Source organism: Corylus avellana, chromosome 9 (genome assembly GCF_965113065.1).
Source record: "Corylus avellana chromosome 9, dhCorAvel1.hap1.2, whole genome shotgun sequence".
NCBI lineage: Eukaryota > Viridiplantae > Streptophyta > Magnoliopsida > Fagales > Betulaceae > Corylus > Corylus avellana.
Window position 1 is genome coordinate 5,406,903 of NC_142498.1, and position 20,589 is coordinate 5,427,491.

General features: G+C 34.1%; 1 protein-coding gene across 4 annotated transcripts; it reads right to left on the reverse strand.

Annotated features, from left to right (window-relative positions):
* Window positions 1-209: 209 nt before the first annotated feature.
* Window positions 210-16,848, reverse strand: LOC132163201 (putative LRR receptor-like serine/threonine-protein kinase At1g06840). Of its 4 annotated transcripts, XM_088519387.1 has the most exons (21): window positions 16,683-16,786; window positions 16,155-16,347; window positions 15,776-15,926; window positions 14,921-14,992; window positions 14,677-14,748; window positions 14,324-14,467; window positions 14,127-14,198; window positions 13,961-14,032; window positions 13,715-13,789; window positions 12,499-12,567; window positions 12,257-12,325; window positions 12,013-12,084; window positions 11,723-11,809; window positions 11,399-11,467; window positions 10,714-11,210; window positions 8,707-8,865; window positions 7,291-7,574; window positions 6,694-6,745; window positions 6,252-6,499; window positions 5,946-6,080; window positions 5,290-5,769 (listed from the first exon to the last, which is right to left on the reverse strand). In XM_088519387.1, the coding sequence occupies exons 2-21, from the start codon at window positions 16,261-16,263 to the stop codon at window positions 5,425-5,427; spliced, it is 2,853 nt and encodes a 950-aa protein (XP_088375513.1). In that variant the 5' UTR covers window positions 16,264-16,347; window positions 16,683-16,786; the 3' UTR covers window positions 5,290-5,424. The 4 variants fall into 4 exon arrangements, with proteins under 4 accessions (XP_088375515.1, XP_088375516.1, XP_088375513.1 ...); XM_088519389.1 differs by lacking the exons at window positions 5,290-5,769; window positions 5,946-6,080; window positions 6,252-6,499; ... (1 more) ...; window positions 7,291-7,574; window positions 8,707-8,865 and adding exons at window positions 210-740; window positions 1,259-1,393; window positions 1,596-1,846; window positions 2,110-2,161; window positions 2,737-3,020 and having other exon boundaries at window positions 16,683-16,848; XM_088519390.1 differs by lacking the exons at window positions 5,290-5,769; window positions 5,946-6,080; window positions 6,252-6,499; ... (1 more) ...; window positions 7,291-7,574; window positions 16,683-16,786 and adding exons at window positions 210-740; window positions 1,259-1,393; window positions 1,596-1,846; window positions 2,110-2,161; window positions 2,737-3,020.
* Window positions 16,849-20,589: the final 3,741 nt, after the last annotated feature.

Below are 20,589 nucleotides of genomic sequence, written 5' to 3' on the forward strand. Positions count from 1 at the left end.
AGCATCCCTAAGCAAATGCGTATATCCCTTCACAACAAGATTGCATTGTTAAAAAGAATCACCAGCAACCATTTCCAATGTGTATATGAAGCCAAATTTCAAAACTAAAGAGCTTCAACCAAATCTTTTTTGCCAGACTCGTAGCTTTTTTAGGATTTTCAGCACCCTTTTGTGTCAAATCAGACAACGTATACTCCACAAACTTATTAGCAGTAAATTATATATCCTATTAATTGTACTTCACTATCAATAACTCTGTTTACTTTACAATGTCAGTTTATATAGCAACATTATCATACCATCTACTGTTCTAACTATAACTTTTCCAAAACAAAGACGGAGAAGACTACAAACAAAATCAAAAACCAAGTTGACAATGAAAATGTTTTCTATCTAGGCGTGATGTCTGAAATGTCTCCACTAACAAGGTTGCTCCCAGATACAGATGCATCTGCCCACATATCAGAATTCTTCAGTGTAGAGGATGATGATGGTGGAGTGACTACTTTTACTTTTTCAGCAGCAATGGGGTCTGCTATTCCGATGTTGGACTCAGGCATTAGAAGCCATATACGTTCAAGTTCTCGGACCACCTCTACCATTGAAGGTCGTGCATCTGTCTCATTTTCGCAACACTTGAGGGCCAAAGTTGCAAATATCACCAAACATTCAGAAGGACAAGATCCCATTCCCTCATCAACAACCAAAAAGATCATACCAGATTGATAAGCGGCATTAACCTGAAATGGATGAAAACTATAACAAATTACAGGAGACTACTTTGCTGGATAATATTTCAGCCAGTGTACCTAAAGAAATAAAATAATACAAAAAGGATCTTAAATTTATAAAAGATAAATAAATACTAACTGTACGCAAGGAGTTCCAACTTTGGCTCGACTTAATGGGGACACTTTTTTAATTGCAAAGTATGCTTTTACTTGAATCTAATACGTAAGAGGTCTCTTGAGTCAAGAGTAGTGTTGAAAATTATAAAGATATCATTAATTGTCTGCACTAATTTATTGAAATTATAACTGAAACTTGAGGAGATCTCTCGACTATTAATGCATAGTCTAAAATGACATATGGCCGGCAGAAGAGAGAGAGAGACTAAAAGTTGTTTTCATTATTCTTGAACAACAATGTAAAATTCGTTACTTGAAGTATTTCTATTCCAACCAGCTCATTGATATATTGCCTCCCCATGCCCAAAAAAATAAATAAATTGAATCTAAACAGTTCTATAAAGTTTTACCTCTCTAACAATGTTTTTGCCACGTGTGATTGGCCGCATCCCAGTTAAAAGTTCTAGAAATACAACACCAAGACTATAAACATCACTTTTGTTTGTGAGTTTATTAGTTAAGAAGTACTCCGGATCTAGGTAACCCTGCAAAGTAAATACAAAGAATGAGAGGATAAAGAAATAGACATCAATAATATCTCTTACGACATTTTATAAGTCTATTTCATTCAGTTTTGAGTTTTCTTTTTCTTACTTTTAAAATATAAAAAATACAAATATAAACTTTAAATTGAAATTCGTGAAGTTTATAATTATTTTAGGTAAACATCAACTATAAGAGTCTTACCGGTGTCCCCTTCACAAGTGTGGATATATGAGCAGGCTCAGTCCCTTCAATATCTGGAATTGGGGCAAGTCGCGAAAGTCCAAAATCGGCAACTTTTGCAGTATACTTAGAGTCCAATAATATGTTGCTGGCCTTGATATCTCGGTGAAATATTGGAGGGTTAGCTTCTATATGTAGGTAGAGGATGCCCTTAGCTGATCCCAGGGCAATTCTTAATCTCATAGAAAAACTAAGAGGTGCTTTACACTTGGCTGTATTATTACATAGGTGAACCACCAATAAGCTCATTAGAACGTAATATAGAATTTGAAAAGAAAAATTATTTTGTTTAGCTCCTTGAAGAGAAAAAAGAAAAAAAAAAAACAGGAAGGGGGGTGGAGAGAGAGAGAGAGAGAGAGAAACTGTACTGTTGCAAATTAGACTACAATTTTTTCACTCAATGACGAACACTTGGAAAAAAAAATATTAGTGAGATCAATAAAAGGAAAACTTAAAGCTCGAATATAAGGTGTACCAGAAAGGTGATCCCATAGAGTACCATTTGACATATACTCATAGACCAACATCTGCATGCACAACAATACTCACTTGAAGGTTTTCCAAAGCAAAAGTTCAAACAAATATTCAGCAACAAAGACCCAGAAAAACTAGGCCTTATCTCGAAAGCCTAACAATATTGCAGGAGAAAAAAATACTACTCATGGAAAAGAGAAGGAAGAAATGTATTCTCCCAAGTTCATTGAAAGGAGATGTTTATGCTTCTTTTTTTTATCTTTTTTTTTTATCAAACAATCCTCAACTTAAGAAGAACCATATGCTTTTTCATTATTAACAAACAAACCTGCACCTCATATGTAACGTCTCTAGATTGGGTATGATTTTTTCTATTGTTCGCAGTTATTCAAAAGCAGCTATATATGTGGTTTTAAATCTTTCATTTTTTTTCTATTATAGCTCTCATTATCTCTGGTTTTTACCGCAGCAATTTCCTAAGTTAATAGGAGTCGTCTCCTCATGCATTTTTTTTTTTTTTTCTTTCCCCTGAGCATGTCCTCATGGATTCAGCAACAAGATTGATAGATAATCCAGCCTTGTATTTATTTTATTTTCACATATATTCAGTTAGGATAAGAAAAAGCACCTGTTCACCGCCTTCATCACAATATCCAATTAAAGACACGAGGTTTCTGTGATGTAACCTTGACAACAGTTCTATCTCTGTTAAGAACTCCTTTTCACCCTGTAAGGATCCCTCTTGTGCACGTTTTATGGCAACAACTGTACCATCAGCTAGAATGCCTTTATAAACCTTTCCATACCCTCCTTGGCCAATCTCAGTGGAGCTGTTAAATTTTTCTGTAGCCATAGCCATTTCTCTATAAGTGAAAGCCTTCACACCATCAATTTTCATGAAAGCCTTGGATGCTGTATATTAAATACAGGTTCAATGTTAATAATTAAAGCATAATGATAGACGCTCCATATAAAAAGGCCGTGCCCATTGGATTTAAAATAATCGAAACAATTATGCATCTATATTTCTATTCACAATTCCAAAATTTCTGATATTTCAAGTACAAATCTAAATACAGGCATGATGACAACGCGCACAAAAAAAAAATCCTTAAGCATGTTACAGGCTGAGATTGAAGCTGATTAACACGGATTCTTTTAAAAAATATTTTTTTAAGCTTTGAAGTCAACCGATTGTTAAGATATTGGTTAAATGGTTGTTCTTCAACTTAGAGATGGTTTGAGTTAATATGCAACTCTTTTCATTGAATTTTCTCATCTCTTAATAATTTTTCCGCTAACAGCCAATCAAACTTGGCGGAAACTTTCCCAACAAAGTTAGCTGAGGTAGGGATAAGAAAGTGACAATTTTGGGCCAGGCTGAGCCTTTCTACCTCGGGGTGATCTTGGACAAGCATCAGCCAGCCTGATTGACAGGCCTAATCAGGATGTACAATAGACACAACTATAGGCATAATGAAAAATCATGAAATATCTATCTAAACATCCAAAAATCATAGACATATGATACTCAACATGTATAAACGAAACTTATTCATAAGTGGGACCAATGTACCTCTTTCTCTATTCTTAAGTTGTCCGTTTCCGTTTATATAGAAAAAAAAAATTAAAAAAAAAAAAAAGTGTGTTCAATAGTCATAAGCACGTGAAAAGAAAATCAAGGTCCTTTCGATTTAGGATATCTGTTTATCTTATTTAAAATTAGCTATTAAATATGAACTTTAATAGCTAATTTTATATTAAATCCGTGTTTAATTAGAGATAGAGAGTTGTCGCATCAACTCATCAGATAGTCTTAAATCCAGCCTTCATCGTCAATGTGGGAATTAGTAGCTAATTGGCCGAATTACCCACACCACAAGAAAAGATTGAAAAGAAGAATCTCCAGCAACGGAGAGATGAAGTACATGCAAGTCTCAACAGCCGTACGTATTCCTTCTCACACGACATTATTGATTATCCATAAATATAATCAAAGTCTTCCACGTTATCCATCCATAATCCTTTGCTAGACCTAGTCCTAGTGCTGGATCTTGTTTCTTCCCCTTCGTGTTGTTGGTTGTAGGCAAATGCATAGTAATCAAAAAAGATTGCCATTTAGTAAATATATATATTCAACTTCCTGTGCGGGAAAGAGAAATGACATGTACTTTATTCCCATTTTATTGGGTTAATGTCACTCTTTTTTTTCTTTTTAATAATGTTGTATGCTAGACAAACATTTCACAAATATTTTATTTTATAGGCTATAGCCATGAGTAAACCATTTTGTTTTTTTGTTTTTTTAAATATTCAATGGTTATTATACATTGTCATGTTAGTTTTGTGTGATATTTTAGTGGTATGTAACATTTTATTCTTTTTTTTTTTCTTTTGTAACAAGGTTGTTCTAAGAACTGATAAGCATTGTCATATTAATCAATGAGATGGAGGTGTAGTATATAACATTACTCCTAGTAAGATGGAGGTATATTATAAGCACTCTCATAATAATGGTTCTCTCATTATTAGCTTCTCATTAGAAATTGAAAATAGACATGCATGTAACATATCCCACAAAAGTGCTAGCGGAGCATTACATGGTATTATTAGGTTATTTTGATATTATTTATAACCAAAAAAAATGCACTAGCTATTCACTATTACTCTAAAAAGATCAGTTAGTCTTGAGCACTACTCATCCAATGTATGAATAACTTTTTGAAGTGTCGAAAGATAAATATTCAAATAATTCAAAAGAGAGATGATTTTTTACAGAAATGTTATATACCATATTTTTATTCCACAAGTATTCCAAAATGTTTACATGGCAATCCCATCCAACCATTGATTATTATTTTTTTTTTTTTTTTTTTTTTTAACAAAGATTGATCTAAGAGTTAATTAGAATTGTCACATATGCATTGTAGCATTACTCATTTTTTACGATAACTGATCCAATGATTGATTGATTGAGACTGTCATATCGGCGATGTGAAATAATACTACTCTAAATCGATAACCAAATTTGGCCAGCGATGATCCTAACTCCCAAGGCTGACACCTATAAGGAAACCAATAACAAGCAACGCTATCAAATCAATAATTCCCGTCTACTTTAAAGTACAATCTTAATTTTTATAGCAAGACTGTCATAATCTACTGTTATAACTATAAAGGCTACACAAAAAAAAAGCGTAACAAATGAGAGTGAGAGATTATACACAAAATCATAAACCAAGATCATAAGGAAAAATTTCTCAGTTCAAAGTTTCCAGGAAACAACAAAATCAACCAATTATAGCCGAATGTGTTTCTATCTAGGCGTGACGGTTGGGACAACTCCACTATCAAGGTTGCTGCCTGATAAATCCATCGACACATAAGGATGCTTCACATTGGAGGATGATGATGGCGGAGTCATATCCTTTACAACATCGGCGACCATGGGATCTGCCTTTCTGATGTCAGAATCGGGCATCATAACCCATATATTTTCAAGTTCTCGGACCACCTCCGCCATTGAAGGCCGTGCATCTGTCTCATCTTGGCAACACTTGAGGGCCAAACTCAAGAATTTCACCACACAGTCAAAAGGATAAGAACCCATTCGCCCATCAATAATCCCAAAGATCATACCAGATTGATGCGCAACATTAACCTGAAATGGATGACAAAATTTCAGCCAATGTATAAAGAATATATGAATAATATGACAAAGTGATCTTAAAATGTTATAAAGATATTGGCTGCATGCAAAGAGTTCCTATTTTGGCTCATCTTAATGGGAGGCGAGCTCCTGCTGAATTCAAGGCAAACAGGTCCATGAGGTTTTACCTCTCTAACAATGTTTTTGCCATGTGAGATTGGTTGCATCCCAGTGAGGAGTTCTAGAAATACAACACCAAGACTATAAACATCACTTTTGTCGGTCAATTGATGAGTTAAGAAGTATTCCGGATCTAGGTAACCCTGCAAGGTTAACATAAAGAATTACATCAGTTACTTGCATCTCCTACAACATACTGTTAGGTCCATTTCATGGAGTCCGAGTTTCATTTCTTTTATTTTAAAAATCGAAAGAAAAAAAAATTGTATATATATATATATTCTTGTAGGCAATATCAGGTATAAGAGTCTTACAGGAGTCCCCTTCACAACAGTTGACACATGAGCAGGCACAACCCCTTCAATAGGAACTGGGGCAAGTCGTGAAAGTCCAAAATCAGCAACTTTTGCCGTATAGTTAGAGTCCAATAATATGTTGCTAGCCTTGATATCTCGATGAAATATCGGAGGATTAGCTTCTGTATGTAAGTAGAGGATGCCCTTAGCTGATCCCAGGGAAATTCCCAATCTCATATCAAAACTCATAGGTTCTTTAGACTTGGCTGTATTATTGCATACATAAATCACCAGTACACTCATTAGAAAGGAATGTAGAAATTGGGGAAGGAAGTGTACTGTTGAAAAGTATAGATCACAGTTTTTTATTTGCATTCATAAGCAATGAAGAACACTCAGAAAAAAAATCTACAGTGAGATCAATAAAAGGAAAAACTTAAAGGATTAGTAGAAGGTGTACCAGAAAGCTGATCCCTTAGAGTACCATTTGGCATAAACTCATAAACCAACATCTGCACGCACAACGTTACTCACATGAAGCTTTTCTCAAGCAAAATTTTCAAGATAAAAGTCGGCAATAAAAGAGCAAGAAAAACAGATCCTTGGCATGAAAGTCAAATTATTTTGCAGGAGAAAAGTACTGCTCATAACAATAAATTAAAAAAAAAAAAAAAAAAAGAACTGTATTCTCCCAAGTTCATTGTGAAAGGAGGCATTTAAGTTTTTATGCAATTTTAGAATCAAATAATCCTTAATTTATGAAGAACTATATGCTTTTTCATTATTAATAAACCAATCTACGCCTCATATGTAATGTCTTTAGATTGAGTTTGATTTCTTCTATTGCTCGCTATTATTCAAAGCAGATATACATATGTGGTATTACATCTGCAATTTTCTTGCTCTTACAGCATTCATAATCTTTGGTCTTTATGGAAGCAACTTCCTAAGTTGATAGGAACCATCTCTTCATCTATTAAGCAATAAGATTGATGAATAATCCAATCTTCTATTTATTTTCCTTTTCCATATATTGAATTAGGATAAGAAAAAGCACCTGTTCACCTTCTTCATCACAATATCCAATCAAAGACACTAGGTTTCGATGATGTAACCTTGACAACAGTTCTATCTCTGTTAAGAACTCCTTTTCACCTTGTAAGGATCCCTCTTGTGCACGTTTTATAGCCACAACTGTACCATCAGCCAGAATGCCTTTATAAACCTTTCCATACCCTCCTTGGCCAACCTGAGTGGAGATGTTAAAATTGTTTGTAGCAAGAGCCATTTCTCCATAAGTGAAATCTTTCACACCATCAATTTTCATTGAGGCCCTAGACACTGCATATTAGGTCCAATGTTAATAATGAAAGGCATAGTGATAAATGTTACATATAAAGATGATGTGCGTATGTTTTTAAAAATAAGCAATGCCATTATGCTGTCTATCTTCCCATTCATACTTCCAAATTTTGAGATATTTCAGGTAGAAGCGCTTAATCATTGTACAAAATAATATAAAGCATTCAGACATCTTTTGTTTTTGACTGTTAAAATGTTGATTAAATTATTAAATTTACCTCTTCCTATTAGTTTAAGCTTTTGGGACAAATGGTGATTTAACATGCTATTAGAGCCAAAGGTCCTAGAACTGAACCTTGACTCTGTCAAATCACCCTCAGTTAAATTAAATATTTCACGTGTTAGGCATCACCTATTAAAAGAGAGTTTGAGCTCATACGTGAGAGAGAATGTTAAAGTGTTGATTAAATGATTAAATTTACCTATTCCTATCTATTTAAGCTTTTGGACAAATGGTAATTTAACGTTGACCAATAACTAAAAACTAAAACATTAAAATCTATAGCGATATCATGATCAAGACACTCAATTAGCTGAGAGAGCTTGAAGCCCAGAAGACATTTGGCCAAGCTTCACTTACGATTTGGATGGCTGAGCTTGTTCAGAGATTGTAGGCTGAATTTAGGTTTAAAATGAGCTCAATATGTGCTCAAGTCAGTTGAATTTAGCCTAGTTCAAATACTTCTAATATATATGTATAGATTATCAGAATATTTTATTTTATATGTGTGTGCATATATATGCATATATATAGCATCCTATAAGTCAACAATGTTAACATAGTGGATAACTGGTTGTTCTTCAACTTAGAGATGGGTTGTGCTAATATGCAACCCAAGTCTTATGGAACTTTTCATTGAACTTTCTCATCTTTCAATGACGTTTTCATGCACAGGCCTGTCATACTTGGCTGAAACTAGCCAACAGCATTAGCTCAGATAGGGCTGAGATATTGACCATTTGGGGCCACTTGAGGCCTGTGTACCTCGGGCTGAGCTTGTCCCGATCAACAGGCCTAATCAGAATATAGAATAGAAACAATTACAAGCACCGTGAAAAATCATGACACATCTCTCTAAATGTCTTAAAATCATAAACATAAGATACTCACAACGACGTCTTTTCGAAATCGCATGGTACTTCCTAGTATGCTTTCTCAGTATCAGAAGAGAAACAATTGCAGACAATGTAACTGCACCTGCAATGGTCCCCAATATTATGCCAGCCAATGCACCTTTACTTAAAGTAGACCCAGGAGATTTGGCAACCACTGTGACATTATTGAAAAGTATGAGCATACATAAAATCAAAACAATCAACAATATCCATCTCATATATGAATACATGCAAGAAAGCAAGATATAACTGAGGCATAGTTCATCTATGTGCAGGATCAAGTCATAAGTGCCATATGGTTTGAATTTGAAGTTGCCTTCTTGGTCAATATAAAACACAACTTAATATTCCAGAAAATTAAAAATCATCTTGAACTGAGCATTGCGGTCATTCACTTGTGAGCTGGATCATGGTAGTGCAACTGTATCTGTTATACCACTTAACATAGCATCACTGAACTTCCTAGATCAACCCTATCTTCAACAATTATTTGGCAACACAAGAAAAGGCTAACTCCGTTTAAATGTTCCATGCACAGACACATGCCACTTGTTACTCAGGGTGACAAGAAAAGGCAAGCTTTATACACACACAAACACCAGTATGCACACCACAATAACAGAGAATAATGCCACATGCCTAAGTTTATGTATCAAGTATAAAGGATTTCAAGGTATACAGTAAAAAAATTAGAGATAAAAGTTGTAGATTCTTCAACTGGTAAATAAGCATTAATTCTAACTTCAACAAAGCTCTGTCGCAAACTACATCAGATAAGGTTTCGAGACAAACCATCTATATAAACGGATGATAGAGTGACATATGGTGTGAACTTAAAGCTGCCTTCTTGGTCAATATAGAACACGACTTAATTATCCAGTAAACATAATGTAACACCCCCACCCCAATGACACACAATATTGTCCCTTTTTAGCTCCTCTGAACTTGACTTCCCAATATGGGACCGAGGTGTTACAAACTCCTCATCTTAAATTTCTGACATCCTCGTCAAGACCACGTCATGCAGTGCTCCAGTAGTACCACATGACTTAGTGTTACTAGGTGGCTTTGATACCACTTGTAATGACTCACGAAAAAGCTTTAGCCACATCTGTGCTATTACTCCAAAATGACTAGTCAATTTGGAACTTTCCTAAAATGCATTATAAAGCCCAGTTTCACCTAGTAATTAGGCAATGTGGGACTTAGCACTCATGACTATCTTTATAAACCACCCACTCTATGTGGGATTCTTTTCATCTTCCCAATATGGGACATGGGTGTTACAAACTCCCCCTCTTAAATTCCTGACGTCTTCGTCAGAGCCACATCATGCAGTGCTCCAATAACACATGACCTAGCATTACTAGATAGCTTTGATACCACTTGTAACACCCCTGCTCCAAGTGGTATGATATTATCCGCTTTGGGCCAAGCCCGCACGATTTTATTATTGGGTTTACTCTAAAAGGCCTTATACCATTTAGAGAGAGCATATTCCATATAAATACATCACATTTTTCACACCCAAGCAATGTAAGACGTCACACATAGAATCATGTTGAACTGAGCGCTGCAGTTATTCACGTATGTGCTGGATCACATTAGTGCAACCAAATCTGTCAAACCACTTAACATAGCTCTCAGTATGATGAAAGCATTGAACTGCCTAAAAATCAGGCCTATCTTCAACAAGATTTGGAAGCAAAAGGGGGGCTACCTCCACTTAAATGTGCCGCTCACAAACACACACCACATGTTACTCAAAGTGAGAAGATTAGGCAGGCTTTATATGAACACAAACACAAGTATGCACCACCACAAAAAAATTGAGAATGATGCCACATGCCTAAGATTATCTTTTAAGTATAAAGGATTTGGAGGTACAGGCCAAATAAATTAGAGAAAAAGTTGCACATTCTTCAAATGGTAAACAAGCATTAATTCCAACCTCAACATAGCTCACTCACAAAATATATCAAATAAGGGTTTTGAGACAAACCATCATTATAAACGTCAGTGAAGCTCAGAACTTCATAAGGTCCAATTACGTCAGGATCAGAAATATTCCATGATATGAACATGCTCATAATTCGCCGAACCTCACTCCCATTGAAGATATGAGAATTCTTGTTAACATCATATACAGGAAATATTTTCAGGTACATTCTGAGTCGAGGTCCTTCCCATGCAAAGGAATAAATGTGCAGCTGATAATGATATAACTCAAGAGTAGATGTTAAGAAGTGCTCAAAGTCATATCTGTAGGGAGGAAAATCTATGAATCCAGGACTTTTCAACCGGTATCCAACAAGCAGAGGGGCAGCACAGATACAAGGTACAGGAGCTGTAGGGATATATTCACAAGGGGGTGGACACCCTTGATATGGAGAATTAGAAGTGGTATTTGTTGAACTCTGACTGTTATTTTCATCCTCACTTTCAGATCTACAAAGCTGGACTAGGTTGGTAGTTGAGCATAAGGGATTCCCTTGAAGCCTGAAAGTAAACAATCAAATGGGTGAGATGATCATTATATCAATGTGCTGCGACTGTTACACCTCATGATTAAAACTAAAAGGATCACATCCATACTCTTTTGCCAAGAAGTCATATTAATTTGAAGATGCATTTCATTATACATAAAGTTCATATGAAACAAATTGGGAAGCAGTATAGAAGCAAACCAGACAGTCACATTTGGAGGTACAATAGTGCTGCCTGTAATATCGGAAAGCTTGTTATTCTGCAACTCCCTGTAATATCAAAGATCCACAAAATCACTTAAATAATCTGGTATGAGATCCTTGCAAACCTCTTAAGTTAACACAAGAGGTTATAACTTTGACTTTTACAAAGAGCACGCTGCAATCAGAAAGAAAGGAATCAACTTATCTTGTACCAGTACAGGAACAAGATGCTTGGAAGTGTGAAAGCACACACGCACACTCACACTACCAGATAAAGACAGTTTAACCAACGGAACAGTGACATTTTCGTTCAGGTCTTACACTTTAAGGCTTTCCATTTCGTTCAAAGTCCTACTTAGCCAAATGGTGGATGGAACTGAACCACTCAATGCATTGTTCGCAATTGACCTGCCATGGGGAATAATTTACCAAATAAAGCCATTTATTTTATTAACAGTTTAATTTATTGGCTGATATTAACTAGTAACTTAAAAATCTAATAGTTGAGATAAGTGGAACTCAACTTGAGATAAACATGAAATGATTTACAATAACATTGAACCAAATAAGTAAACACAAAATGATGAAAGAGCAAGTGGGAGCCTACTCACAGTTTCTGAAGATGAGGAAGACCCGAAAAGTTGGGAGGAACCGTTCCAATGAGATTGTTGTTGGATAAATCGCTGATCATATTGTTCAAATAAAAGATTTTTGAAGTAAAGGTAATTGTTGGTGTAAATTATCTTTGAAAACTGAAAGAAACGTTTGAAAATATTTTGTAGTATCCGGAAATTAAATTTAAACCAAAACGATAAAGATGCATAGGACATGTCTTTGAAAGATGGAGAATCTTACATGGTTGTGATATTCTTAAAAGGCCAATTTGGAGGTATGGATTCGTTTAGCCGATTTGAACTGAGATCTCTGGAATTTATATAAAGTAATATATAATCCAAGTACAAGTAGCTAACTGAGATGTCTTTGACAATGTAAAAGAAAATTTTATTTATCCTGGTGCATTTATTTTTCTAATTTAAAAGCTTATACTTCATTATCATACAATGACATGACAAGGAAAACAAAACAAAGCTACTTACAGATATAAAAGGTTTGGTATTTGGCTCAAATCAGGAATAGGTCCATGCAAGTTGCAGTTCCTAAGGCTCCTGGAACAAGACAACCAAAACAAAAATACTATAAATCTTGACATGAACATGTGAACATGCATGCTTCTTGGTTGCCATCTTGCCAGAAAAGCTTCAAAGAACATGAAAGGTTTGTGATAGCTATGTAAGATAAGAGTAATGTTAGAAACCACATTTTTATTCCATAATGCTAACATGGCAATACCAACCAGCTTTTAGATCAATCCTTGTTAAAAAATAATTCTAAGGTTGGTTGCGATAACCATATCAGTATTATGGGATAAAAATGTGGTTTCTAGCATTACTCTTAAGATAATATAACTTCTGTACAAATCGCATAGGTTATGCTGACATAAAATATCAAACAGCAAAGAATAAATCATAGAGAATATTAACTTGTGCAATGTAGAAGTGAACGTGACGTTTAAAAAATGAAGTGAAATGCCTCCATGCCACCTTAGTTGGCTTAATAACCTCCACGCCTAAGTTAAGTAACATTCTCATTTCTATTCCTTTTTAATCAATGTTTTTGAGTCATTTATGTATTCGTACCAGCAAAGTACCATTCGGCCTTTCTTATATTATTTTCATTTTGCTAGTATTTTCCACTTTGTTCAAGTTTTGCAGTTTAGAACGAAGAAAAAAAAAAAAGAGCCACCTCTATCATTTGGCCAAAAATAAATAAAAATAGGGAAAACTTCACTTAACTCCTTTGAACATCTATTTTGCAATCGCCCCCCTGAAATTGAAAAAATCTCATATTTAGTGTATCAAACTTTAAAAAGTTTGCAATGTCACCATTCCCATTAGGGTTTGGGGTTAAATCAACGGCAAAGGGGTTAAACGACCTTTGTACCCTTGTAAAATATATATATATATATATATAACAAGGGTGTTTTGGGAATTTTCAAGGCCTCTGTTAGGATTTAATAGAAAATCCTAAATGAGGGGTGACATTGCAAACTTTTTAGAAGTTTGATACACTAAATTGAATGTTTTTGAACATTAGGAGAGTGATTGCAAAAGCGATGAAAGTTCAGGAGGGTTAAGTGAAGTTTCCCCATAAAATAAATAAGGACCTCTGCCTCACACATCAAGGCTGGCGCCCTGCTCTTCCTATACTTTTGAAATTCCTAGTTACAAACAGAGGATAATAATATTCACTTACAACTTCAGCAATTTAGACATGTTGCTGTAAGAAGAGGGAATTGTAGTCCCATCAAAGTGATTATTATCAAGTTGACTGCAAAACAAAGATACTGAACGCATTAAGAAAGTTGACAAAAAAGTACTCAAGTAAAATTTAGAAATCATAACCTAGTTCAAGTTGAGAAGCTAAGAAAAAAGACTATAAAGGTAACAGTATTTATGTGATAAACATATATGTATTTAGGTTATAGGAAAGAACACATACAGTATCTGTAAATTTGGCATTTTGGAGAACTCTGGTGGAAGGTACCCTGATAAGTTGTTATTATCAACAAGGCTGTAGGTGCAGAATTGAGGATGATCACTGATTCACAGATTGTACTGACAGATAACTCATTATAAAGTATGAATATGACCAATTATCAACTTACAAGTGAACAAGTCTTGGTAATTTAGATAGTTCAGGCGGAATTTGCCCACTAATTGAATTGTTGTTCATGTGACTGCTCACAAGGGGCAAAAGAAAAAAAAAAAAAAAAAAAAAAGAAAAAAAAAAAGAAAGAGAAATAGTAGCATTAGTAATCTTAGAACTGATTTTAGAGAATATAGCATCGGAAAAAACACTCACAAGTGCTTCGCTTTGTTCAAGTTTGAAAATGATATCGGTATCGATCCTGATATGCGATTCTCGTCAATTTGTATTCTGTCCAAGTTTGAGAGGGAACCGAGCTCTTCAGGTAAGGGACCTGTTAATTGGTTTCCATTCAAAAGCCTGAAAACATGGGCATATCATATTAAAAAACCAAGTATTCAGAACGCTACCAAACATATAAAGCAAATTAGTCTCTTACATTATTTAGAAATCAAAAGTTTGAATGAAAATGCATGAAGTAGTAGCATATTTGTACTTCATAATGATATCTCATGTGATAACAATACTGAGTAGCAAACCTATCCAGGAAAAAGAGCTGATCAACTTACAAGAGTTCCAAAGACAAAATATTGCCTATCTCCTTTGGTATACTCCCACTTATGTTGTTCCACATAAAATCCCTTTAATGGAGTAAAAAGAAAAACATATCAGTGGGATGAGTAAACCAAATGCCAATGTGGGGTGGAGAATAACAATCTTTCAAAAGATTGAGGAAATAGTGATCCAAAAACTTCAATTCAGATAAAGATGTTGGCAGCACAAAAAGTAGCTTTCAGGTATGCTTTTCCTTACAATATTTTCATATACGATAAGCGGCCAAGCTCTGGTGATAAAATTCCTGACAAATTCATTTTTAGTAGTTCCCTGCAGAAAAGAGGTCCATAGGAAAATTATTAAAGCACCTAATGTGAGTTCTTCATGGAAGCGCCCACATGCGATTGATACCCAAGTTTTATTAAAGTTTCATAGTCTTATATCTGAACTATGGACTAGCATAAATCTTATATAATGCTAGGCATGAGATGATGATTGAGGCTGTAGGCAATAAATTATATGATAAAGCATTACAAATTAATTTTCTGGACACAAGAAAAGATCACAAATATATATGTTTTCTATTGATTTAAGACATGTTGGTGGTCTTCTCTAGCGAAATTCAGAAACATGTGGCTGATGGACCTTATCCTAATGAAATGAATATAGGCACCATTGTTTTTAATCTTAAATGAATACAGAATAAAGGAAGTCTGTTCCCTAGCACAACTAATATGAGCCGTTTAGAAGTGGAATACAGAAACCAGATATACCATAAGATTGTGTAACAGACTATTCGGCTATTTATTGTTCTTATTAGACTACAGCTTAAGGGGCTAACGCACTTCACTATACATATCATCATGCAAGGGTACAAAAAACATAGAAAAATGCTATTTAGTAAACTCTCAGGACTATACAAGTGGGCAGTTATTAACCGTTACTAACCGCTAACGGCTAACTATATGGCAGTCATGTGTGAGTCTACTAAATAGCATTGCTCTAAAACATAAAGAAAGAAAAATTATTATAAATTAAAGGAAGTGTGCAACATTATTCATGCTGATTGTGCTACCCAATAGAAATAAAAATCACCAAAGGGTAAAATCATACAATCGTTCAACATGTAGATGTCCATCATCTGATGGCGTATTGAAGCACACAACCCCTGTCCAATTTGACGTACATGGATCTCCCTGATTCCAATTAGTCAGATTATTATTGGGGTCTATCAAACTTCTCTGAATGGCTTGCAATGCCGTTACTGCAAAATAATACAAATGTTAACCATCATGAACATCCCAGTAGAGGGAAGTGAATATTTGAATTTACTACAAAACCACTTGTTATAGGATTCATGAATAAATAAAACAGGTCTCCGTGTGCTGCGTGTGACCCCTAAACAAGCATCCCCTCGAGAATATGGTTGCCAAAAGAAGCTTGTGAATCATCAAAAAATAATTAAAAAGAGGGCAAACTGAATCAAAATCACCTTCTCTAGGGTGGGTAACGGAAGGCTGTGCTAGGATAGGTAGTGAAGACCACCAGCACAACCATGAAACAATAAATACTCCATACATCCAAGCTCTTGACTGATACATCCCAATAACGCAAAGAACATCAGAAGTCTCAAAGTTTTCCGAGTACCCAACACTGGGAATTGTTCTGGTATCCGAGTACTCGACCTGATAACAGGAAATAACTATCAGAATTTACAGAATTGAATTCCAAAGCAACCCAATTGATCTGAAGAAAAACAAATACTAGCTTATAACAATTTGTAAATAAAATGAATGATCAAAGAATTCAAATCATGTAGAGCATAAAAAAACTCCAACTACGAGCAAATCATGCAAACCAACCAAACTGCGAGCAAACCATGGAAATTAAGGTTGACAGGAAAGAAAAAGGGAGAAATCCTTGGTACTTAGTAGGGAGATCATTGAATAGTTGAAATTGTATTAGAATGATCGAAGCTTACACTACACTAGGGTTAAATATTAAGTTTGAAATTTAGTACCTTGGGGAGGGTGCTGTCTTTCTCAGCATGACTCCGTCACGGCCACTCACGAATTTGTGGTTGATGCAGATGAGAGCCATCTTTTTCACCCCCAGTGGATAAAAATAATGGAAATATATGATCAAACATAGAATCGTCAGCAACTATGGAACGATCTCGGTATATAAATTTAATGTAGTTCTATCTATTTTCAGAGAAAATAATTTTAAATCCTCTGATTGGGCTTGTGGGCTCGTCGATGTTGACTTTCTGGGAAGGTGGTTGGCTGGAATGTAGAGAAATGTCAAATGTTTTGACGCAATGGGATCGTACTTTAATGAACGCCACAAGCATTTGGATACCGAGTCTGAGATTCGCCATTGAAGTGCCTTTCTTGATTCTTCCTTCCTTTCGGTCATCCATCACAAGAAATATTTGTTTGTTTGTTTTTTACTATTCAACATGTATAAACGAAACTTATTCATTAGTGGGACCAATGTACCTCTTTCTCTTTTCTTAAGTTGTCCGTTTCCGTTTATATAGAAAAATAAAATAAAAAAAAGTGTGTTCAATAGTCATAAGCACGTGAAAAGAAAATCAAGGTCCTTTCGATTTAAGATATCTGTTTATCTTATTTAAAATTAGCTATTAAATATGAACTTTAATAGCTAATCATCATATATATCATATATATATATATATAAAAGTCGAGTTTTGACGTAGAAAGTGCTTAGAATTACGACACGTGTCCTGAACCCATGTTTTAGAGAGTGCATATAATTGCGACACGTGGCGTTATAAAGAATGAACAAGTTTTGGGCATTTAAAACCAAGAGGTTTTATTCGTAATGCATTTAATTATTTTAATGAAGAAAACAAAAGGTTCCGAAATTCTCTCTCTTTATTTGTAATATATTTAATTGTCTTAATGAAGAAAACAAAAGGTTCCCAAATTTTCTCTTTCTCTCTCTATTTTTCTTTTTATCTTCCCTTACTTTTTGTTTTCGTTTGTGTCCCTTATATTTTTTTCAAATTTATATATTAGTAGATAAACCATTCCCAGAAGACCCATCAGCAACACAACTGCTGCTTTGGAAACCTTCCCTGAAGGCATATAAGGCAGATTTTGCTGATTAACATCTTTCAACTCAATCATCCCAGCAAGAAGAAAATGGTTGTTTTAAATTGTAATTAGCTGCATACCTGACACCTCTTGAGTTTTGAGTTTTAGGGGCCTCCAAATGTTATGGTTAATTCGTCTGATCCCCCTTTCTCTCTCTTTTGACTTGTAGATGGTGGCTGGTTTTTCTAAGGTATCAGCGCAGGGGTTGCATGGATTTTGACTATCTTGAACTCTCAGCCTGTAATGTTTATTACATAAAATTATTTTTCTAACTTTTGTGGAAATCCTGTGAAGGCTCTGAGGAATCGGCATTTTTGTTGGCCTTCTGTTTTCTATTATTGTTGCTCCGGTTTGTAGCTTGGATCCTCCCTTTAAAACCTTCTTCAGCAGCAAAAATATAAATTTAATCCAACCCAATAAATAACCCTCGATCTTCAAGAAAAACAGAAAGCAAAATTGAATTTTCAATGTCACTACTCACTACAAACTTTTCCAGAGTCTAGCCATTTTCCGCTCAAAGTTTCAGAGAGGGAAGAGTTGAAAAGCACCTGAGATTGAAGGAGGTGAAGCGCAGATCAATGTTTCAGAGACGAGAAATGAAAATGGAAATAAAGAAGGCGGGAGACGACATTATGTTTTAGCGTTGCACGTGCTGTCGATGTGGCGTGTCCGAGTGAGAGAAGAAAAAAAAAAACAAATTGTAAATCAAAATTGGAGAGGTTTTCTCAGAGGAATCTTTGAATGGAATATTCCATTTTAATGGAATATTTTAGTTGAAAGTAGTGAGAACATCGGTGGTATCTAAGTATGAAGTGGCATATCCCAATTCTTTTATCACACACTACTCTCACTAGAATATCCAAACCTAACATTCCTTATTACGTTAAAATTTGACATGTACGATGTTTTCTTCTGGGATTAATATTGTATCATGTCATGAGGTTTAACAGTTAAAGATGGTGTGCATTTAGGACCGTAATCGAGTCGGGTATTAAATGCTTAAAGTTAATTTGTTTAATTTTGTTTGAAATACGAGTCAAACTTGAGTGATTACTTCCATTTTTTTTTTTTATTGTTAATGAGTTGCTTAATTAACTTAATCATTCTTTTGTTTATGTTTTCGTTTCTTTAAATCCATGTTAATCTTAGTTATTTAATTATTGTTAAGATTTTATTATTTGAGTTAATTGCATAAATTTATTTTTATTTATAAACTTATAAAAATTAACTTCTCTAATTTTGTATCTGTAATAAATTATATACATATATATATATTTTTTTTATCATGAGAAGGACTATTTATTTTATATCATATAACCTTACCAAAAATTCTTAAGAACTTGAGATTAATAACATTCACAACACAAATGCCCCATTTTTTATCGACAAGAACAAATGCTCAACACAACATTTTAAATTCAAGGAAGGGGGCCCTAGATCCAACTATTACAAACTTAAGAGCACCATCATTAGAATAGACAAGAGAATGAATTTGTCTGTAAAAAAAGAGGAAAGACAAAATAACCATGAGTTAATGAGTGGATAAATCAAACTATGATTAAATAAAACCCCTCGTAAATAAGGTAATATAAAGCCCTTTTCTTCTCTAAGTAATGAATTGTGAAGACAGAAAATAAAACCTGCATCAGCCCGTCACATGTTTGGATCCAACAAAAGCTCTTTTTGACAAACAAGTGAAAGGATCCTATGGTGTCAAGGACTGTTCTCAACATCACCTTGCTGACAACAAACAAATAACCCAAACCTATATGCCTTCTCCTACACTGGCAGTAATTCAAAACTTCGCTATGATTTGATATGGAAAATTGTGTAAACAAGCAAACATGATGAAGATGAAGAATTTGACTTATATATTAAAATTACTAGCTTAGAGCCCGTGCTACGCGCCGGGTTTTTTTTTTTTTATTTTGTAATTTACTCAAAAATTCTTTAAAAGATTATCAACAACAATTTTTATTTTCTTCTCTTAATTAACTAATTAGCTACTAAAAATGACAAATATTCATAAGATCTTTTTAAACCATAGTTTTACTCAATACATATCTAATAAATTTAAAAATTCATAAATTTTAGTTCTTATAAACTGAAACATATTAAATATTTGTTCTCATATATGTAGTTTAAAATGAAATATAAAGGAAAAAAAAATTCAAAATAAAAACATAGATTAATCAATTATACAAAATGATTGATTAATCATTATATTCCAACAATGACACCACTTCTCCTCCACTACACAATCCATTATGGTAAACTTTTGTCTTTCAGGAGTTGGAACTTTCTCCTCATAAACAATTTTTTTGAGAAATTTTTCTATTACACTAACAAAAATAAAGAAGTGTTCTAAAATATATGAGCATATTGATATTCGATTACAGTTATGTTTACTAATTTTGTAAACAAAAGAATGTTGATAGTTTAATTTTTCTTTTTAAAAATGAAAGAGATAAAAAATATTGGCAGGAATATTGACATAATCTAATTATACATCTTACCAAAAATAATGATAGGAAATTTTTTCACTATCATTTCCCTTAATTCAACGTGAAATTTACAAAAGAAAACTAATCAATTTGAAAAAATAATATATAAATTAGTATAAAATTTAAGGGAAAAAAATGGAAGAACATAACCAATTTTTTTTTTTTTAACAGCCATCCTTCACATATATAAAGTAAATGAAACTAATTTTAAGACATACAGGAAAACAAAGACGAAAAAATCTACACAATGAACATTGACATAATCTAAAAAAGCATCCTACACCGTACCAAAAATAATGAT